A 19,084-nucleotide genomic window follows, 5' to 3' on the forward strand; every position below is an offset into this window, starting at 1 on the left:
ATGGTCACATGACAATAGAAGTATACATATGCAAAGATAAACGGGGTGGGTTAACTTACCCACTGGCTCATCTTACCACACTCTCGCCTATCGTCATTAATTAGACTAAACATTTACCTGTGAATTTTGTAGACTGGAAAAAGAAACACTCGAGCATTTGTTTTATCATTTCATTTACTCAAGATCATTTTGGAAAGATTTAGAAACCCATGTTAACAGAAATGTGTGTATATGATGGGCGGTTTTCTTTTCAAAATGACTATGAAATGTAAAGAACAATACATTAAGCATTTATTTATTTTATTAGGAAAATACAATACACATAAAAAAAAGTTGGCGCAAAACAATTTTTTTATATTTTATACATGACTTTAAATTATTTTAGGAACAAACTAAGAACAAAACGCGCTGAAAAGAAACCCTGAATTTGTTTTTCTTCTGGCAGCTAAAGTTGTTAATAATGTGACTCTTTTTCCTGCATTAAATTAAACAAAATGCGTAACTACTGATCTAAAATCTGATATAAATACATCAGTGCGTGAGTCTAATAAACTGATGTTCTCTTCTCACGCACTTCCGCTGAACATCTCGCGAGAACAAGTTTCCTTGGCAACAATACACGGTGTTTTCATGGAGAGGTCTGAGCGACAAAAGGTTTGTTATTATAGCGCAAATATCATTCATTTAATCGTTTATACCATAATACATATGTAGGAATTCATACAACACGCTAACGTGCTTTATTTTCTGCCTCGATAATGAGACGTGGCCACTGAATCAACGTAACGTTAGCGCGAGAGTTGAACACTGAGCTGCAGCAAAACAATGTTATTCCAGAATGTTACATTTTGTCTAAATATTTCACTACATGCCATGAAGTTTATGAAATAGTTGCTTAACATAAATCCCATCATAAGCGAGAGTTCATAGGCTTTTTCTCTAAACGTATTGTTATATATGTAGTGTTATTTATTTGAAGAGAGATTGTGTGTGTGTGTGTATTAGTATGCTGCTTACCTAGACAGCATTTAGGGCATCATAGAAGTGTTCTAAGTCAGCAGCTTTTTTGGTATCACTATGACTCCTCGAAATGCAGTCTGGGTAGGCAGCTCCATAGGTTCTGAGACCCAGTTTTAGTGTGTACTAAACTTCAAATAAATCTGCAATCAGATTCAACTCACAACCAACCAGCCATACGACGAGAGTTTTGAGGTGAATGCAGACGAGGCGGCCAGCGTTCACACACCATCCCCACGACAGATAGGTGAGAAATCTCAACCACTTCTTTTAATATTTTACCTTCTCCCATTCACCAACTGTGTATCATCATGCCAGTTTCCAGGAGGGCGGGCAGGCAGAAGCACAGCGCCATGGCCAGCTATGCTGGTGAGAATCTAGAAGAGGACACTAAAGTAAGATTACAGTTAACAGGCTCGTTTTCACGAATGCATAAAGTGAGGTATGAATGACCTGCTCACATCTGACCACAGAGAAAGAAAGAGCCGCCATCTGGTGCTCACGGTACTAATGATGAAGAGGAAGAGGAGGATGATGATGACGACGACGATGATGATGATGATTCTGATGACACAGAGTCTGATGAGGAGGAAGGGGAGCCCGGTTCTGCTCCGGAAGGGTAGGCCCGCTCATCTGAAACATAAACTTGCACACTGTCTACTGGCCAAGGTGAAAGAGATTGATAGACATTACAGATATACAATAAGGAAGTGGGCTAGAAGATGCAAATGTAAAATGTCAGTTTTTAACAATAGTACTAAGAGCATTATAGTTAAAGTATTTACTCAAAACAACAAGCTATTTTATTATAAAATAAGGTGGGATGTGTGTGTGTGACTCCTCACAGTGCATATGACCCAGCCGATTATGAACATCTTCCTGTCACAGCTGAGATCAAAGAGCTGTTTCAGTACATCACACGGTGAGCATGCAACAACTTCACACCTTTGTGCTCCTGCACACCAAGCACACGGACATACGAGAAACACGCCCTTAACCCTCTTAACACTGTAAATGAGTGTTTTAACTTGCACTTTTGACCCTGTGGACATTAAGAAGAAATACAAACTCTCTTCAAACTAAACTTTTATGAATTAGTTTGATGGCATTCTCTGCTGGAATTGATAATGAAAATTATATTTAAACAATTTGTTTTCTTTATCTGGGCTAATTAAACACAATTAAATAATATTTTCACACTTTTTAATTTGATAAAATTACAGCTTGATTGGAAATATAACACATTTTAATGCACAGTGAATGAAATTTATGTAACTTTAATGTAATTGTATATAAAATAAATTGTATATATAATTAATTATATACAATTTTACATATGTATATACACACACACACACACACTTTTTTATATATATATATATATACACATACATACATGCATACATACATACATACATACATGCATATAATTACAATTTTAATATAAATAATACAATAATAATAATAATAATAATAATAATGTTTTTAAACTTCTTTTGTTTTGCCTGGTAATATTTTCACACAGTGAATACTATTTAGTTAACTTCAAAAGAGTAGTATATAAAATAAATAAATTATAATATAAATACAATTTTATATATATACACAGTGAGGAAAATAAGTATTTGAACACCCTGCTATTTTGCAAGTTCTCCCACTTAGAAATCATGGAGGGGTCTGAAATTGTCATCGTAGGTGCATGTCCACTGTGAGAGACATAATCTATAAAAAAAATCCAGAAATCACAATGTATGATTTTTTTAACTATTTATTTGTATGATACAGCTGCAAATAAGTATTTTAACACCTGTCTATCAGCTAGAATTCTGACCCTCAAAGACCTGTTAGTCTGCCTTTAAAATGTCCACCTCCACTTATAAAATGTCCACCTCCATTTACAACCCCAAATCAGAAAAAGTTGGGACAGTATGGAAACGCAAAAAAAATAAAAAAAATAAGTGATTTCTAAATTTACTTTGACTTGTATTTCATTGCAGACAATATGAACAAAAAATATTTCATGTTTTGTCTGGTCAACTTCATGTCATTTGTAAATATGCATCCTTTCCTGTCATTCAGACCTGCAACACATTTCAAAAAAAAGTTGGGACCGTAAAGCATTTACCACTTTGTAATGTTGCCATTCCTTTTCACAACACTTAAAAGACGTTTAGGGACTGAAGACACCAAGTGATGAAGTGTTTCAGGTGTAATTTTGTCCCATTCTTCCTGCAAACAAGTCTTAAGGTGGGCAACAGTACGGGGTCTTTGTTGTCGCATTTTGCATTTTAAAATGCGCCACACATTCTCTATGGGAGACAGGTCGGGACTGCAGGCAGGCCAGTCAAGTACCCGTACCCTCTTCCTCCGCAGCCAGGACTTTGAAATGTGTGCAGAATGTGGTTTTGCATTGTCTTGTTGAAATATGCATGGACGTCCCTGGAAAAGATGTCTTCTTGAAGGCAGCATATTATGCTCCAAAATCTCTTATGTTCTTTTCAGCATTAATGGTGCCTTCACAGAAGTGCAAGTTACCTTTGCCAAGGGCACTGACACAACCCCATACCATGACAGACCCTGGCTTTTGGACTTGTTGCTGGTAACAGTCTGGATGATCCTTTTCTTCTTTGGTCCGGAGCACACGGCGTCCATTCCTCCCAAAAAATACCTGAAATACTGATTCATCTGACCACAGTACACGTTTCCACTGTGTGATGGTCCATCCCAGATGCCTCCGAGCCCAGAGAAGTCGACGGCGCTTCTGGACACTGTTAACATAGGGCTTCCTTTTGGCACAGTACAGTTTTAACTGGCATTTGTGGATGTAACTACGTATTGTGGTACTTGACAAAGGTTTGCCAAAGTAGTCCTGAGCCCATGTGGTGACATCGCTTATAGATGAATGACGATTCTTGATGCAGTGCCGCTTGAGGGATCGGAGATCACGGTTGTTCAGCTTAGGCTTGCGCACTTGTCCTTTACGCACTGAAATTCCTCCAGATTCCTTGAATCTTTTAATTATGTTATGCACTGTTGAATGTGAAATATCCAAATCTCTTCCTATCTTTCTTTGAGGAACATTGTTTTTAAACATTTCAATAATTGCAGGTCTGAATGAAAGGAAAGGATGCATATTTACAAATTACATGAAGTTGACCAGACAAAACATGAAATATTTTGTGTTCATATGGTCTGCAATGAAATACAAGTCAAAGTAAATTTAGAAATCACTTCTTTTTTTTTTTTTGCGTTTTCCATACTGTCCCAACTTTTTCTGATTTTGGGTTGTATTATCCTAAATTAGATGCACCTGTTTGAGGTTGTTAGCTGCATAAAGACACCTGTCCACCCCATACAATCAGTAGGAATCCAACTACTAACATGGCCAAGACCAAAGAGCTGTCCAAAGACACTAGAGACAAAATTGTACACCTGCACAAGGCTGCAAAGGGCTACGGGGAAATTGCCAAGCAGCTTGGTGAAAAAAGGTCCACTGTTGGAGCAATCATTAGAAAATGGAAGAAGCTAAACATGACTGTCAATCTCCCTCGGACTGGGGCTCCATGCAAGATCTCACCTCGTGGGGTCTCAATGATCCTAAGAAAGGTGAGAAATCAGCCCAGAACTACAAGGGAGGAGCTGGTCAATGACCTAAAAAGAGCTGGGACCACCGTTTCCAAGGTTACTGTTGGTAATACACTAAGATGTCATGGTTTGAAATCATGCATGGCACGGAAGTTTCCCCTGCTTAAACCAGCACATGTCCAGGCCCGTCTTAAGTTTGCCAATGACCATTTGGATGATCCAGAGGAGTCATGGGAGAAAGTCATGTGGTCAGATGAGACCAAAATAGAACTTTTTGGTCATAATTCCACTAAACATGTTTGGAGGAAGAAGAATGATGAGTACCATCCCAAGAACACCATCCCTACTGTGAAGCATGGGGGTGGTAGCATCATGCTTTGGGGGTGTTTTTCTGCACATGGGACAGGGCGACTGCACTGTATTAAGGAGAGGATGACCGGGGCCATGTATTGCGAGATTTTGGGGAACAACCTCCTTCACTCAGTTAGAGCATTGAAGATGGGTCGAGGCTGGGTCTTCCAACATGACAATGACCCGAAGCACACAGCCAGGATAACCAAGGAGTGGCTCTGTAAGAAGCATATCAGGTTCTGGCGTGGCCTAGCCAGTCTCCAGACCTAAACCCAATAGAGAATCTTTGGAGGGAGCTCAAACTCTGTGTTTCTCAGCGACAGGTCAGAAACCTGACTGATCTAGAGAAGATCTGTGTGGAGGAGTGGGCCAAAATCCCTCCTGCAGTGTGTGCAAACCTGGTGAAAAACTACAGGAAACGTTTGACTTCTGTAATGGCAAACAAAGGTTACTGTACCAAATATTAACATTGATTTTCTCAGGTGTTCAAATACTTATTTGCAGCTGTATAATACAAATAAATAGTTAAAAAATAATACATTGTGATTTCTGGCTTTTTTTTTATAGATTATGTCTCACAGTGGACATGCACCTACGATGACAATTTCAGACCCCTCCATGATTTCTAAGTGGGAGAACTTGCAAAATAGCAGAGTGTTCAAATACTTATTTTCCTTACTGTATATATAAAGTAATGTTCACATAATGCACAAAAATAATGTGCCCTTCAAATAACAAAAAGACAAATCTCAAACAGTGGCTTTAGTTGAAGAAACAAAAAAAACACTCATTAGATTTGTAGATATATCATGGATTGTTACTGGTATGAATTGCATGACTGTTTCCTTCAGATACACTCCTCAGACGATAGAGCTTGACCACAAACTGAAGCCCTTTATCCCTGATTTCATCCCAGCTGTGGGGGACATTGATGCTTTCCTCAAAGTGAGTGAACATTCAGGTGTGGTTCAGGTCTGAAAGTGTCAATTGACAATTTCTTTATATGTTTTATACTCTTTGTGTTCTGCAGGTACCACGGGCGGATGGGAAGGGTGACAATCTGGGTCTCCTCGTTCTAGACGAGCCATGCGTTAAACAGTCAGACCCAACCGTGCTTTCCTTGTGGCTGTCAGAGAACAGCAAACAACACAATGTCGCTGTGAGTCCACACACTACAAGACTAATCAAGGTGCTTTGATGATTTTGGCCTGGCATGTGATTTGAGAATGCAATGCACATCTCTTTCACAGGAAGTGAAAGTTAAGAGCATTGAAAACCCGGAGAAGAACCCCAAAGCCATAGACAACTGGATCGAGAGCATTACTGAGCTGCATCGGTCCAAACCTCCAGCTACCGTACACTACACAAGGCAAGCACTGACATGCATGAACCACAAACATCTTGAAAGCAGAACATCTGCGTCATTTTGTAACAAGTGTGCCAGAAATTCCCCTACGCCCCTGACTTAAGCTAAACAGGACATCTCCACTTCGACACCTGCTTCGAGTCAGACAGCATAAGAACACTTATGGACACTATCATTAGTGCTGAAGTGGAACACTATCACTATCATATAAGATCTCTAGTGCTCCACTAAACACGATCACTTGAGAATGTAAGTAAGATCTCTAGTGTCTAGCAGTAATCAGACAGACTCCAGATAATGCCTTTGAATATGCTTTAATCACGGCCGGGGGATCTCAGACCAATCCCCCCTGACAAAAAGAGTACAGCAGTTTTTATAGAATAGGAGCATGAAAAAGGTGACGTTTCATTGCATAATTTTTCTACAATATGATCTTCATATGTATAATTCTCTGTTACTAGATGAAAGCAAATTTGGATTCCTTAATACTTCCGCTTGTTGCTAGGGTCATGACTCATAAGGTTATATGTATATGTATATGTGTGTGTATAAGTTCAGACAGGATGTCTAGTTTTGTTTCCTCTTTTGTTACATTTAGACACATATAGAGTGGTGCAGGTGTGACGTCACTTTGTAGGCCAACCGTCGTTTCGCATCAGTTTTCCTTGACCATAGGCTTTTGGATTATTGCTAAAAACAAGCTCTGTCAACACAAGTTATGATACTTCCAAGTTTTGTCAATCAAGATCATTTTCTCAGATGAACACAACTGTTGCTCACCATGGTCGCTTGACTTGAACGTCACCATCGCTGAGCTTCTGACAACTCTTTAAGTTTTTATCTCAAAACATTCTCCCAGAACATTTGAGTTAGAATAGTTTATTAAAGCACAATTATGAGCGTACAGAGGCTGTAAAACGTAAAGAGTTTACCTGTTCGGCGTGATGATGACGTTTCATTTCCTCGACAGCTTCTAGTCCCATTTAGCCACTTGTTAGTAACCGCCTTCTTCAAGACACGTAACAGCTTAAAAAATCATGAATGGGGTAATACTGATGTATTTTATGTCCTATAATAAAACGTTTTCCAGCCATTTAACCAAAACTCCTTTCCAAAAATCCATTGACTTCGGGACGATGGAACCGGAAGCGCTAAAATGCTAAATCGCTTCCCCATTTGGCCTACAAAGTGATGTCATACCTCCACCACTCTAATCAGACACACTTTGGTCTAAGTGTTTGGGGATATTTAATTTATTAAAAAAAAGCATATATATGTTAATCCTGCAAGAAAAAGAAATGTTAGTTAGAAATGTCTTGTATATTTCATATCAGACCCATGCCAGACATCGACAGCCTGATGCAAGAGTGGCCACCTGAATTTGAGGAGCTTTTGGGGAAGGTTAGTTTTCGACTGAAATATGTTCTGCTTATGATCCTTCATCAAACCGTTCATCTTCACTTCCCGGTCTGTTCACCAGGTGAATCTCCCCACAGCAGACATTGACTGTGATTTGGCAGATTATGTTGACATTATTTGTGGTAAGTTGGTCTATTGCATGTTTCTTGCATTCACATGTTTGATGCTTTTGTTGGTTATGTTAATGACTGTTCGTGTACCCTGTCAGGAATCCTGGACATCCCTGTGTACAAGAACCGCATTCACTCACTTCACGTCCTGTTCACACTCTACTCCGAATTCAAAAACTCACAGGTTAGTATGAGATACTCTACAATATTAATTTAAATGTTAAAAATACCTATCACAATCTGCAAATATTGATTAGCTTTTTTAGTTTTAGTTTGTATTATGCACTGTCTATATAAATGACTGGATTGCTCATTGCATTCTAAAGTTGCATCAGGCGGTGAAGCCACCGGAAGTGTTTGCATCATTGACTTACAGCCAAACATTGAGCAACAATCTCCCAATTTGCTGCGTCTCAGTCTCACAGAATTGGTTTTGTAAGGTAGTAGGGCTGTGCGATATTGGAGAAAAATGCGATATCCTTGTTAAATAGTGCAATATTTGATATGCGATACCATATTGCTTTAAGTTTGTAAAATCTATTTCTTTCCCCAAATGATATCTTTCACTTAAAGCATAACCGACTGTGTTTATATGAATTCTCATCAAGACAGCCATTTTGAAATAACTGTGTGTATTTGACAGTTCAAGTCAGGGTTTGAAATTAGCACCCGCCACCAGCCAAATGTGGGTGATTTTGTGTTGTAGCGGGTAAACTCGCTTCACCTACCGGCCACCGTGGCGGGTAAATAAAAATAGCATAGCCTACTGTTTCACCTGGACGGCGGACACTTTTAGAGGAGGCACACCTTCAAAAAAAATGAGGCGTTATAAATCAAATTCACAATAAGTAGTAGAGAGGCCAATATGCGCATGGTTGCGTTTTAGCGGCTTTATTGCCATAGCGGCGGAGTCTCGAGAACATGCGCGGTTTTTTATAATCATATCGAGCTTTCGTTTCGTCCACCGTTTGAATGCAAGAGGATCTCCAGATATAGGGCTGAATAGAAAAAAAGGTATCAGTGGGTCTGTCCAGTAACTCGTGATGAACCTCAGGCGAACTGCACACTTTGCAGAGAAACATTTCAGTTGCTTAGACTGACTTAAGTATTGTAGAGCTTGTAGTATTAATTTTCACATGCAGTTACACATTGTCGGTTAAAAACAAGAAAGTGGCTGGTAAAAACATTGAGTGGCTGGTAGATTTTGAAATCCACCAGCCACAGTGGCCGGTGGACAAAAAAGTTAATTTCCATCCCTGGTTCAAGTGTGTAACACGACACAAAAAAAAGAACGGCTTGTGCGCATGTTTCGGTGTGTGTGTCAGACAGCACGAGACTGCAACGAGTTGTTGTTTGCAAGTTATTATGTTTAATAACTCTTTTTAACGTCAGTCACATAAGTAAGTCGTGTGCCGAGTCTATTCTCTGCTATATGTGTCAACCTAAAACGTAGACTTTTCACAATGTTGAAGTAGCCTATTAAAATCATTCAGATATTGCGTGCCCTTGCGATATGCATATTGCGATATGTACATTTGCGATATTTCAATAATTTCGATATATTGTGCAGCCCTATAAGGTAGGTTAGATTATTCTGTTAGCATCTGTGAATATTAAACGCAAAAATAAATCCTGCTGCAATATAAAATAATAGATTTATTTGGCCTGTTTTGGATGGATTATAACGTGTTTATTGAAAAAGAGCCTAGTGTCACATCAATAAAGCTTTTATTCACAAATGTCTGCTCAGATGCTATAAATATAGTACCAGTCAAACGTATTTTTATTCATATTGATGTTTAAAAATTATAGCCTAATGTCTTAAATTTAATCTAATGTCTTAAATTAAATCTAATCTTTTAAATTTAATATCAAAGTTTGTTTTATCAAGTTAATATAGAGTTTTGTTTTGTAGAAACAAAGTGAATTGCTTTCTTTACGGTGAATTCCGTTTTGTATCAATTGTACCTTCATTTTAATTATTTATTATTTAATTATTTAGCATGAGACCACTTTCAAAAACAAAAAATAGTACAAAAAATGTAGAAAAAAATGCTCTTAGTAATTTTTGTCTTGTTTCTAGTCTTAATATTTAAACATTCTTAAATCAAGATTAATTTACTAGATAAGTATAATATATGCCCTGTTGCTCTCAGTCACACACCTGAATTAAGCTCATTCATTATGCAGGTCATTATGCAGGCTATTATGTTATTTTGTCCTCTCAGGTGATATCCATCGTTATTAATTAGCTATCACGCCTCTTCCCATACAGGCTTTGTGAAGGAAAAACTCTTACAAATTTTAAATCAGTGTATTGTTTTATGTGAATGAGTAGGCTCAATGATTCTCACATCAGTTTAAAGTAAAAACTCTAGGCAAATACACCCATTAGTCAAAAGTCTTGTGGACACCCATCTATTGTGTGTTTTGAGGCCTTAATTTTAAAACAAATTTCTTTGTTTTCTCAAAAACCTTGCATAAACATTTTTCTCTCAAAAATAAAAGCATGTACATACATGTTGCTCACATATTATGGTTTGTGTTGAATACAGTGTAATTACACTTTTTCCATTAATGTGTTTATAAGCAACTGAAAAAAAAAACACAAATGTCAGAGCATGTCAACTTCTAAAGGGCCCCAAAACAGCTCAGACTCCTAGGGGTTAATAGTTACTTCAGATGTTATCTGTAATGTGTATGGTCTTTTCGGAGAGGATAAGTCATACAGTATAGTGAAATCATTGATGTGGGTGTGTCTACTGCACACTGCCAACACGGGTAACTGACCAAACACAAACACAATTATGTTTATAATTATGGAGGAAATATTAAACATTATATCTGTGTTTAGCGGCAGAAATTGATTTGAATAGCATATGCAATAAATATTAATACAAGCCTCTTTTACTATATTGCACCATATTGTATTAAAATTCAAAGTTTTCCATGCAACATCTCAGAAATAAAGCAGTCAGCGTTATTTGTCTAAAGTTATGATGCATGTACTTTATTTCCTCATTGAGCAACATGTATTTCAGACTCTTAAAGACAATGCAAATTTATGGCGTTTACTGTTACCATATGAGTAAAGTGTTATGTATGCTATGTTGTTGAATTGATTAATTTAACCAGCATTAACTGCTTCGAAATGCATGCTGTTAACAAAATCATTGTTGAAACATTTGCAGTTAGCCTTCTGTATGAATAAAAACAATACTACACAACATAAATGCATAAACACAACAGTACAAGGGTATTTCAGGTTACAAGGCATAAATATTTATTCCGATTTCAGAATGCACACTTTGACATTTGTGACCCTGGAGCACAAAACCAGTCATAAGTCTCACAGGTATATTTGTGGCAATAGTCAACAATACATTGTATGGGTCAAAATTATCCATTTTTCTTTTATGCCAAAAATCATTAGGTTATTAAGTAAAGATCATGTTTCATGAAGATATTTTGTAAATTTACTACCAATCAAAAATTTATCATAATTAGTAACATGCATTGCTAAGGACTTCATCTGGACAACTTTAAAGGCGATTTTCTTAATATTTAGACTTTTTTACACCCTCAGATGCCAAATATTGTCTTATCATAACACACCATACATCAATGGAAAGCTTATTTATCCCGCTTTCATATGATGTATACATCTCAATTTAAAAAAAATGTACCTTTATGACTAGTTTTGTGGTCCAAGTGTCTCATCCGTCAGCTAATCTGATGTTTACTACACTCTAAAAAAAAAAAAGGTTCTATATGGCGCTAAAAGTGGTTCTTTGTCGTAATCATAGAGGAACCACTTTTGGTGCTGTAAGGCCCGCTAAAATCTCATTCCAAGGAAGGACGAGCTGCGGTTGAAGGTCACTGCGCGTTCTGTGTTTCAGCTTGGCAAAATGGATTTGATTATAATATTCTTTATCTGACTCCATTTTATCATATTGTCGAATTTAGGATAGGATGCCAATTGGTTGTTTGGTCATTTTTATTTAACAGTTAGGCATACATTTAATCATTCCATTTTAACCCTTTGTTGAAATTATATTCGTTTGACAATCGGAGATAATTAATCATTCCAGAGTAAATCAGAATAGGTCAAAATTTAACAATTTTAACAGTCAGGTAAATGTATAATGCCAATTACATAATCAATTCAAAGATAATTTGTACATAACATAAAATATTCCAAAATAGCCTAAAGACTGAAAGATTTCCTGACTTTCTGAATATTACGTAACACAGAGCATTTGCGGTGTTACGGGCCAATCTTATTAAAGTATTGCGCCCTGAACTCATTGCTACATCGCTTTAAGAAGTTCAGACCAGACTGAAACCTCTTTCAAATGGAAACCTCTGATAACAAAGGGAATTTAAATTGAATCGATGTCCCATTGGCCTGGATTGAAAGAAGAGACCAAATGGCTCCAAAAGCCACACCCACCGTCATGAGTAAAATATCTCTAAGCTCTAAAAACTCTTATTAACTTCTTGTATACTTCTGTGGTTATACGATTTTTGAACCAGTTGCACTGAGACATTTCAAACGATATCAAACACATAATACTGTATAGTGAGAATTGACATTAAATCCAATAGATTTTGGGTGAATTCTAAGTGATATCTCAGCAGGAAGTGGAATAAGATGGGGGGGGGGGGGGGGGAATTCAGGGCAAGGTAAATGCATGCAAATTAAGGCCATTTCCAGTTCATTCACTCAGGGAAAAGTGTCCTCTCAGTGAGTAATGGTCTTTCACCAGACAATCTGGAGTTTTCTCAGTAAAATCATATAATTTCCTATTAATTTGATATAATGCATGAGCTTACTATGGAATACCAATATGGCGACGCGGTGGCTTCACTCATAAGCAATCCAGTTCTCTATAGATCAGTGGTATTATGTAGTATTTCTGAATGTTTAATTTGTGTTTTTGTATGCTTGCTGCCTTTTTTTGGAAGTACTTTTGATGACATTATCTTTTTCCCCCGTGATCAGCACTTTAAATCCGTAGCGGAGGGCCACAAGTCTGACACACCGCCTGCTTCACATACAGCTACTGCTGAAAGACTCACTTTGGACTGAAGTCTCCATCATGGCCTATTTTATTACATCCTGTTTTGTTCCTGCCGCCAACTGTCACCTTGTCTACCAAACTCTACCCATCAGCAACATGACCAGCTCAGATTACTGAACGTACAGCTGTGTTGTGTCAAATGCATATGGAGAATCAGAACGGCACATAAATGTTAATGGTAAGCAGTTTTCAATCCGTTGTGCACCTTATTTAAATCCTCAAAATAATTTCAGATTGTAATATTATTACTGTTATGTTCTACATATTCTTCACATGTCTGTGTTAGATTGTGCATTTTAATAAAACATATTTCCTCAAACTCTAGACTGGAAATGTGTCTTCAAAAATAATCAAATCTACATTGCCTAATTATTTTACAGTTTAAAATGAAGTGGTACTTTCTTACTGAAGGGTAACACCTGTGAGCTGACCAGAGGATGATGGGTTTCCCTTTTGAGTTACACTTCCTTATTTTAATAAATGTTTATATAACCGATATTAAATTAAATAACAGAAAGTACAGTACTGTAAATATCCCATAAAAAATAATACAAGAATCAACACTAAACACTGGAGATTTAACAAAGCTGGATGACATCACGATACATGGGAATAAATTTGAATATTAAACTGAATCATAGCATAGCATGTTATTAGCCTGATATACTGTGTGAAATGCACATGAAACATGTACATCTTTCATAATCTGAATAAGAGCAGCCCTGCCTTCTTCCTCATTCTACCCGCTTTTGTTTTCCTGTTGTGGTTTACCGTGGCATTATTTTTACTTTGAGGTGACAGCTTCGAGTGCATTAAAGCGTAAATCATATAAAGCACATCTACAGATTAGAACGGTTTTATTAACGATAGTAAAATGCTAATTTAACTTCATGATAATTTAGACTTACAATGACTGGAGGTTACATTCATGTCTGGCTGTTTCTGTTTGCTGTGTTGGGTAAGTGTGTTTAATTATTTCTCTTTTGGTGTGTCTGCTATTTATTAATTTTTTTGTGCTATTAATGCTCCTGTGTATATGAGTATTTTGAAAATGCAGTTTTTTTTTCTAGGTAGTTTTGGATAAATTATTACATTCTACATTTATGGTCAATATATCATAGTGTGCTTCTAGACAATTGTCTTTCATTCAAATGTTTAAATCTGTTTATGGATGGTAATGACTATATTGATTTAACAGCAGAAGACATTCTTGAAGTTAAAAAGACGGGCTTATACAGTCGTGTTGAACTCACTGGAAAGACACTTGATCAAGATACTATTGAGTCAGTGGAATGGAAAAATCTAAAAAGATCACAATTATATCTTAAGTATGACAAAAATGGTCCCAAATGCTACCAAGACTGCAGGGAAAATGCTCATTTCTCTTTGAGCAATAACACCCTCATTCTGAAGAACGTGACAGCACAGGATGAAGGAGTCTACATGGAAACTATAGTTAGAAGAAACGGAACCAAAACATTCCAAAACTTTACATTAATTATTGAATGTAAGTCAAGACACCTGATTGTCCTTATTCATACGTAATTCCTCTATTTGATCTAAGTTTGCTCATTAACACGTTTTATTTTAAGACCCACCGAATGCAACAGAAATTGTGGTCTCATGGACAAACAACACATCTGTGACTCTCAAATGTGAAGTGAGCGGGTCATTTCTGCACCTGATGTGGATGAGAGAAAGCGTCCCCCTTCTAGAGAAACACAGACACTCATTCAGCGAGAGGAACCAAACTCTACACATCTGCAACATAACCAGCTCAGATTACGGAACGTACAGCTGTGTTGTGTCAAATGCATATGGAGAATCAGAACAGCACATACATATTATCGGTAAGCAGTTTTCCATCTGTTGCGCACCTTATTTAAATCCTCAAAATGATTCAGGACCAGAAATTAAACTTAAAACATCCTTTAAAGTTGATACATCTTTAAACACAAAGGTGTCTTTCAATAGTAGCACGATTGTGAAAAGAAAGCAGCATTGAGTAATCGTCATTTTCTGGTTTTAAGATGAAAACGCAACTGTTACCCAAGGAAATGTTACGCAAGGAAATGTTACCCAAGGAAATGGCACTATTGGTAATCAGTCTGGTCAGATTCTGCTTTCAAGAGGATTAACACTCATGGGTGTTTTTGGATTGTGCATCATGTTCTACATCCTTTACAAATACTACCACCACCACAGTAAGACTTTCTCCCAAATACATGAACGATGTCCATACATGTTGCTTTAGAATGTTTCTGAAACCCATAGCCTTTATGATTTAGGATGATTCTGTGACTCAGATCATGAATGTCAGTACCACGTAATCTCAACAAACGTTCTCAAAAACAGACAGGAAGAAAAGGAGAATGAATCACAGACAAATTTTCTGCTTACAAAAACTCCCCAGCCACTCCGCAAGCTACCTAAAACCTGACATACAATTACAGCAACTATTGTTCTATTTTGTACAGAATATTTGACTGTAATTACATTTTTAGGGCAAAGAACAGAAAATGGCAGAACTACAGATGAAGGTATATTGTGTGTGTGTGTGTGTGTGTGTGTGTGTGTGTGTGTGTGTGTGTGTGTGTGTGTACACATGTATATTGTATTATTATACAATTGCATTGTCATATAATATCTGTGAAATATACTTCACAGGGGATGCAGATAATGCCCTTGGAATTTATCAGGTAATGGTCAATTAAAAACATTAATAAACAGATGTAATAATATTTTTGGTAGATATTTAGATGGACAATAAAATTATTGATATTTTCCTTATCTTAAAGACCCTATGAAAGGCATTTTTTAAAAACGAGGCTTTTAGTCCTTGTGTATTAGCATTAATACATGTTAACAAATTAATCTCTTAGCAGATTTTTTACAATTTTTTGAGTCTAATCTTGCACCTACAGACATGTCCACATTTTTTTTATCTATTAAAAATGTGACAAGTATGTCCAACCCAAAAACACACTATGCACGCAGTATTTTCCCTGTCATATTTCTGATAGCTGTTGATCACAATCATATATATCATGTTATATTTTATACAATCCATCTTCACTTTAGCAAGAAGTTGAATCTTATCAATATTACTTTGTCCTCTTGTGTGACACTTCTCTTCAACATTTATTTTTATGTTTACATTTTTTACAATTTCACTGCACCAGAAGTTGCCATGGCCCCTGACGCAAATCATTTTATGGGGTCTTTAAGTCAGGAAAAACTCTTCCAGCGGAATGCTATGAATGATAAATGTAGGCCTATTATAGCCAGGTTTATGAATTTTTTTAATAATACCTACTAATATGGCCACTCTTGTCTCTCAGGAAGTACCTGGCACTGAAGAAGTGACTCCTTTGCCGTATGTCTACACAGACTTCATAAAGCCGAAAGAGCCCAATCAGGCCTCCGCCACAGCGCAACACTTTGAGGACTTTGGTTACTCTGAGGTTGGACCCGCATGCAGGACGGAAACAGTTGTTCAGTGTTCTGAAGAACAGTCCACAGCGTGCCCTGATGCTGGAGAGGAATGACAACTAATATAAGAGACTACAAAACGTGTTGAAGTTAAAAGAAAGAATACTAACACGCTTGAATATTAAAGGGATAGTTCGCCCAAAGATTAAAATTCTGTCATTAATTATTCACCATCATGTCGTTCCAAACCCGTAAGACATTCCTTCATTTTCGTAACACGAAACACAGGCTCATTATTGTCCGACACTGTTCACGTGAGCGCGACACACGTGTGATGCTGACGCAGGAGCCGGCGTTCTGACGTAGAACCTGGAAGCGCTGCACTGTATTTACTACGTGAATAGCGTAGGAGAATGACATTGTTGAATAAATGTGTCTTTTTTTGCACAAAAAGTATTCTCATCGCTTCATAACATTATGGAACTAAGTTGCAATGACGTTTCTGCCTATGGGTGGTTCAGAAACCTCTCGGATTTCATCAAAAATTTCTTAATTTGTGTTCCGTAGATGAACGGGTTTGAAACGACGAGGGTGAGTAATTAATGACTGAATAAAATTTTTTAGGTGAACCAACCCTTTTAACTCTTTCCCCGCCATTGATGGACATTTCCGGTTTTCACTGATAAACCGCAACAGGTGATATCATATAAGCAGATGCATATGTAAAATAATGCAACCATCAACATTAAACATCATATACATTAAAAAAAATGCCTAATGTTACCGAATTAAATATCGACCCAGGACGAGCTATAGGACTCTGAAGCTTTGGGGTTGTTGCGATCTACTAGCCTGACAAGCCATTGGCAGGGCTCAATCCGAGGGGCGGGATAAACGGTTGTCTTTCGAATTCCCTCTGCACGCAATAGGATAGCGCTACAACCAACCAGAGCAACGAAGGTGAAGCGGAGCTAGTTGATAGATTAAACTTTCGCCGTATCCGGTCGGCAAAACTCCGAACACATCTTCCTTTCTTAAGAATGACTTCAGTGCCGTTGTTGTGCCGAATTATTACCCCCCTTGTATTGGTAGATTTAGGAGTAGGTGTGGGGGTGGGGTTTGGATTAGGTAATCAGGGTTAGGCCAAAGCCGATTCGAAAGACTGCTGTTCGCCAGCTTCTTTGTTTACAAGTAACACGCGGAACCGCCGCAACTCTGCCGTCATTATGTTAAGCCCGCCCACCGACTCTATACACGATGTGATTGGCTTGATTAGAAATTTTTATATCTGGAGAAAGAGTACAGATCGTCACAGAATTCCAATATTTAGGATTATATATAGATTAAAATCTCAATTTCAAAACTCACATAAAAAAAGTTAGTAATAGGATTAAATTCATTTTAGTAAACTTTAGATTCATTAGAGATTCCCTCTCAACAGAAGCTGCTAAATTATATTTCTTTTCCATGATTTTATCCCACATTACATTTTGTTTAATAAGCTGGTCAAATACGCACTCTACAACGATAAAACCATTAGAAACCTTGGCATTAAAAATACTGGATAAAAAAACCATACCACTACCACCACTGTAGTATTCTAAGTAAATATCAGATATACCTGGGATAATCTCTTTAAATTCAACAACATCTGTTTAATTTATAAAATCAGACGTGGTTTAGCACCTCTTTCACTATGTGACTTTATACAGTTTAGATCAAGTGAGGTTAGGGTAACAAGGGGAGCAGTGAGGGAAGACTGTATTATCCCCCGGAGAAAATCTGCTTTTGGTCAGGCTGTTTTCTCCGTAAGGGCAGGTCAGCAATGGAACACAGTACCGGAAACCATTAGAGAGTCTTTGTCATTCTCTTCATTCAAAAAGAATGCAAAAAAATGGCTTGTAGAGAACCAAACCTGTGGGCACTAATTCCCTCTGTGTGTATTTATATATTATATAACTATTTTACATTAATTGTATTTGCTAACCATAATGTGTTGTATGCAATGATTTTATAATTGTGATTATTTTTAAGGTTGCTTTTTTTTTACACCTGGCTGGAGGACTGTCGAAGAAAATTAGAACTTTTGAGCTAACTCGGGTACATTTACATTATTGTAATGTTGATTAATGTACATTGTCGTCTTTTAAATAAATAATAAATGAATTAAATGAAATGAGAGTTTGGTTTTTCCAGCTCGCAAGCCAACGGAGAGTTGCTAGACGACCTTAGCTGCAAATTACATTTGCTGCCGTCTAGATTTCTAGGCTAGCGATCTGAACCGTCTGTGTTTTGATCATCATTATGAATCCGATTCATAGCGTGATTTTCTCAGCTTTTTGCTGAAAATGTTTTTTTTTTTTTAAGGAAATTTACCCACATTCAAGTGTTGATAAAAGGGAATGCATTAAGATAGAATAAAACTTTTTAAAAGCAGAGGCTCTGTTGTTTCTTTTTGAGAACAGCATGTCCAAATATTCACAGAACATAATATTCTGGGAGCCATGAACATTTTGTGAAAATTATTCAAAATGCTGGCGGTGGCTGGTAACTTTTTTCAAAAACGCCGGCGGGGAAAGAGTTAATGAATCTGGTGCAGTGCAACTTACAAGAGCAACACATTCAAGCCAGACGAGAAGGGGGGAAAAAACATCTTGACATCCTGATCAACCACCAGATGGCAGAAAAAACAGCTGAGAACATAGCAGTTCTACCACCTA

At 37.2% G+C, this 19,084-nt stretch overlaps 2 protein-coding genes across 7 annotated transcripts; both read left to right on the forward strand.

The window, feature by feature from the left end:
• The first annotated feature begins 589 nt into the window (after positions 1 to 589).
• Positions 590 to 13,703, forward strand: ift46 (intraflagellar transport 46 homolog (Chlamydomonas)). 4 transcript variants are annotated; one of them, XM_079804743.1, is made up of 12 exons: positions 590 to 654; positions 1,171 to 1,264; positions 1,336 to 1,412; positions 1,491 to 1,636; positions 1,865 to 1,939; positions 5,805 to 5,898; positions 5,984 to 6,112; positions 6,204 to 6,322; positions 7,654 to 7,720; positions 7,800 to 7,860; positions 7,947 to 8,032; positions 12,854 to 13,703. In XM_079804743.1, exons 1-12 carry the CDS (start codon positions 631 to 633, stop codon positions 12,938 to 12,940), a joined length of 1,059 nt encoding a protein of 352 aa, XP_079660869.1. In that variant the 5' UTR covers positions 590 to 630; the 3' UTR covers positions 12,941 to 13,703. The 4 variants fall into 4 exon arrangements, with proteins under 4 accessions (XP_079660869.1, XP_079660871.1, XP_079660872.1 ...); XM_079804745.1 differs by having other exon boundaries at positions 591 to 654; positions 1,343 to 1,412; positions 12,854 to 13,248; XM_079804746.1 differs by having other exon boundaries at positions 593 to 654; positions 1,336 to 1,386; positions 12,854 to 13,472.
• Positions 13,692 to 18,538, forward strand: LOC307118895 (titin). Of its 3 annotated transcripts, none has more exons than XM_079804739.1 (7): positions 13,692 to 13,890; positions 14,131 to 14,439; positions 14,525 to 14,782; positions 14,963 to 15,136; positions 15,437 to 15,472; positions 15,600 to 15,631; positions 16,274 to 18,538. In XM_079804739.1, exons 1-7 carry the CDS (start codon positions 13,842 to 13,844, stop codon positions 16,478 to 16,480), a joined length of 1,065 nt encoding a protein of 354 aa, XP_079660865.1. In that variant the 5' UTR covers positions 13,692 to 13,841; the 3' UTR covers positions 16,481 to 18,538. The 3 variants fall into 3 exon arrangements, with proteins under 3 accessions (XP_079660865.1, XP_079660866.1, XP_079660867.1); XM_079804740.1 differs by having other exon boundaries at positions 13,703 to 13,890; positions 14,134 to 14,439; positions 16,274 to 18,537; XM_079804741.1 differs by lacking the exon at positions 15,437 to 15,472 and having other exon boundaries at positions 13,703 to 13,890; positions 16,274 to 18,537.
• The last annotated feature ends 546 nt before the right edge of the window (positions 18,539 to 19,084 follow it).

The sequence above is a fragment of the Gobio gobio genome, assembly GCF_949357685.1.
Source record: "Gobio gobio genome assembly, chromosome: 22".
In the NCBI taxonomy this organism is placed as follows: domain Eukaryota; kingdom Metazoa; phylum Chordata; class Actinopteri; order Cypriniformes; family Gobionidae; genus Gobio; species Gobio gobio.